Source organism: Penaeus monodon, chromosome 19, assembly GCF_015228065.2.
Source record: "Penaeus monodon isolate SGIC_2016 chromosome 19, NSTDA_Pmon_1, whole genome shotgun sequence".
Lineage (NCBI taxonomy): Eukaryota > Metazoa > Arthropoda > Malacostraca > Decapoda > Penaeidae > Penaeus > Penaeus monodon.
Window position 1 is genome coordinate 30,265,663 of NC_051404.1, and position 244 is coordinate 30,265,906.

Sequence of the window (244 nt, forward strand, 5' to 3'; positions counted from 1 at the left end):
TTTCCATATTCAGGCATACAATCCTGCGTTTTATGACGATTTAACCAAACTGTATCGATCGCCATAACGAGATTTACAGCTCGCTTTCTCCCCCCGCCCCCCCCTCCCCTGCAGCTGGAGGACCAGAACGCCCACCTGCGGGAACAGAACGCTAAATGCAACGTCCAGCTGGAGCTTCTGCGGGGTCGTCTCGCCCACCTGTCCTCCATGCACAACGAGAAGGACCGTGACACCGAGGTATGTC

General features: G+C 55.7%; 1 protein-coding gene across 5 annotated transcripts in view; it reads left to right on the forward strand.

The window, feature by feature from the left end:
• LOC119585161 (uncharacterized protein CG43867-like) overlaps positions 1-244 on the forward strand; it is a 37,878-nt gene that overhangs the window by 6,256 nt on the left and 31,378 nt on the right. For all 5 annotated transcript variants that reach the window (XM_037933792.1, XM_037933794.1, XM_037933795.1 and 2 more), the window contains exon 3: positions 115-237. In XM_037933792.1, the coding sequence (XP_037789720.1) occupies positions 208-237 (30 nt within the window). In that variant the 5' untranslated portion in view covers positions 115-207. The remainder of the gene's footprint in view (positions 1-114; positions 238-244) is intronic.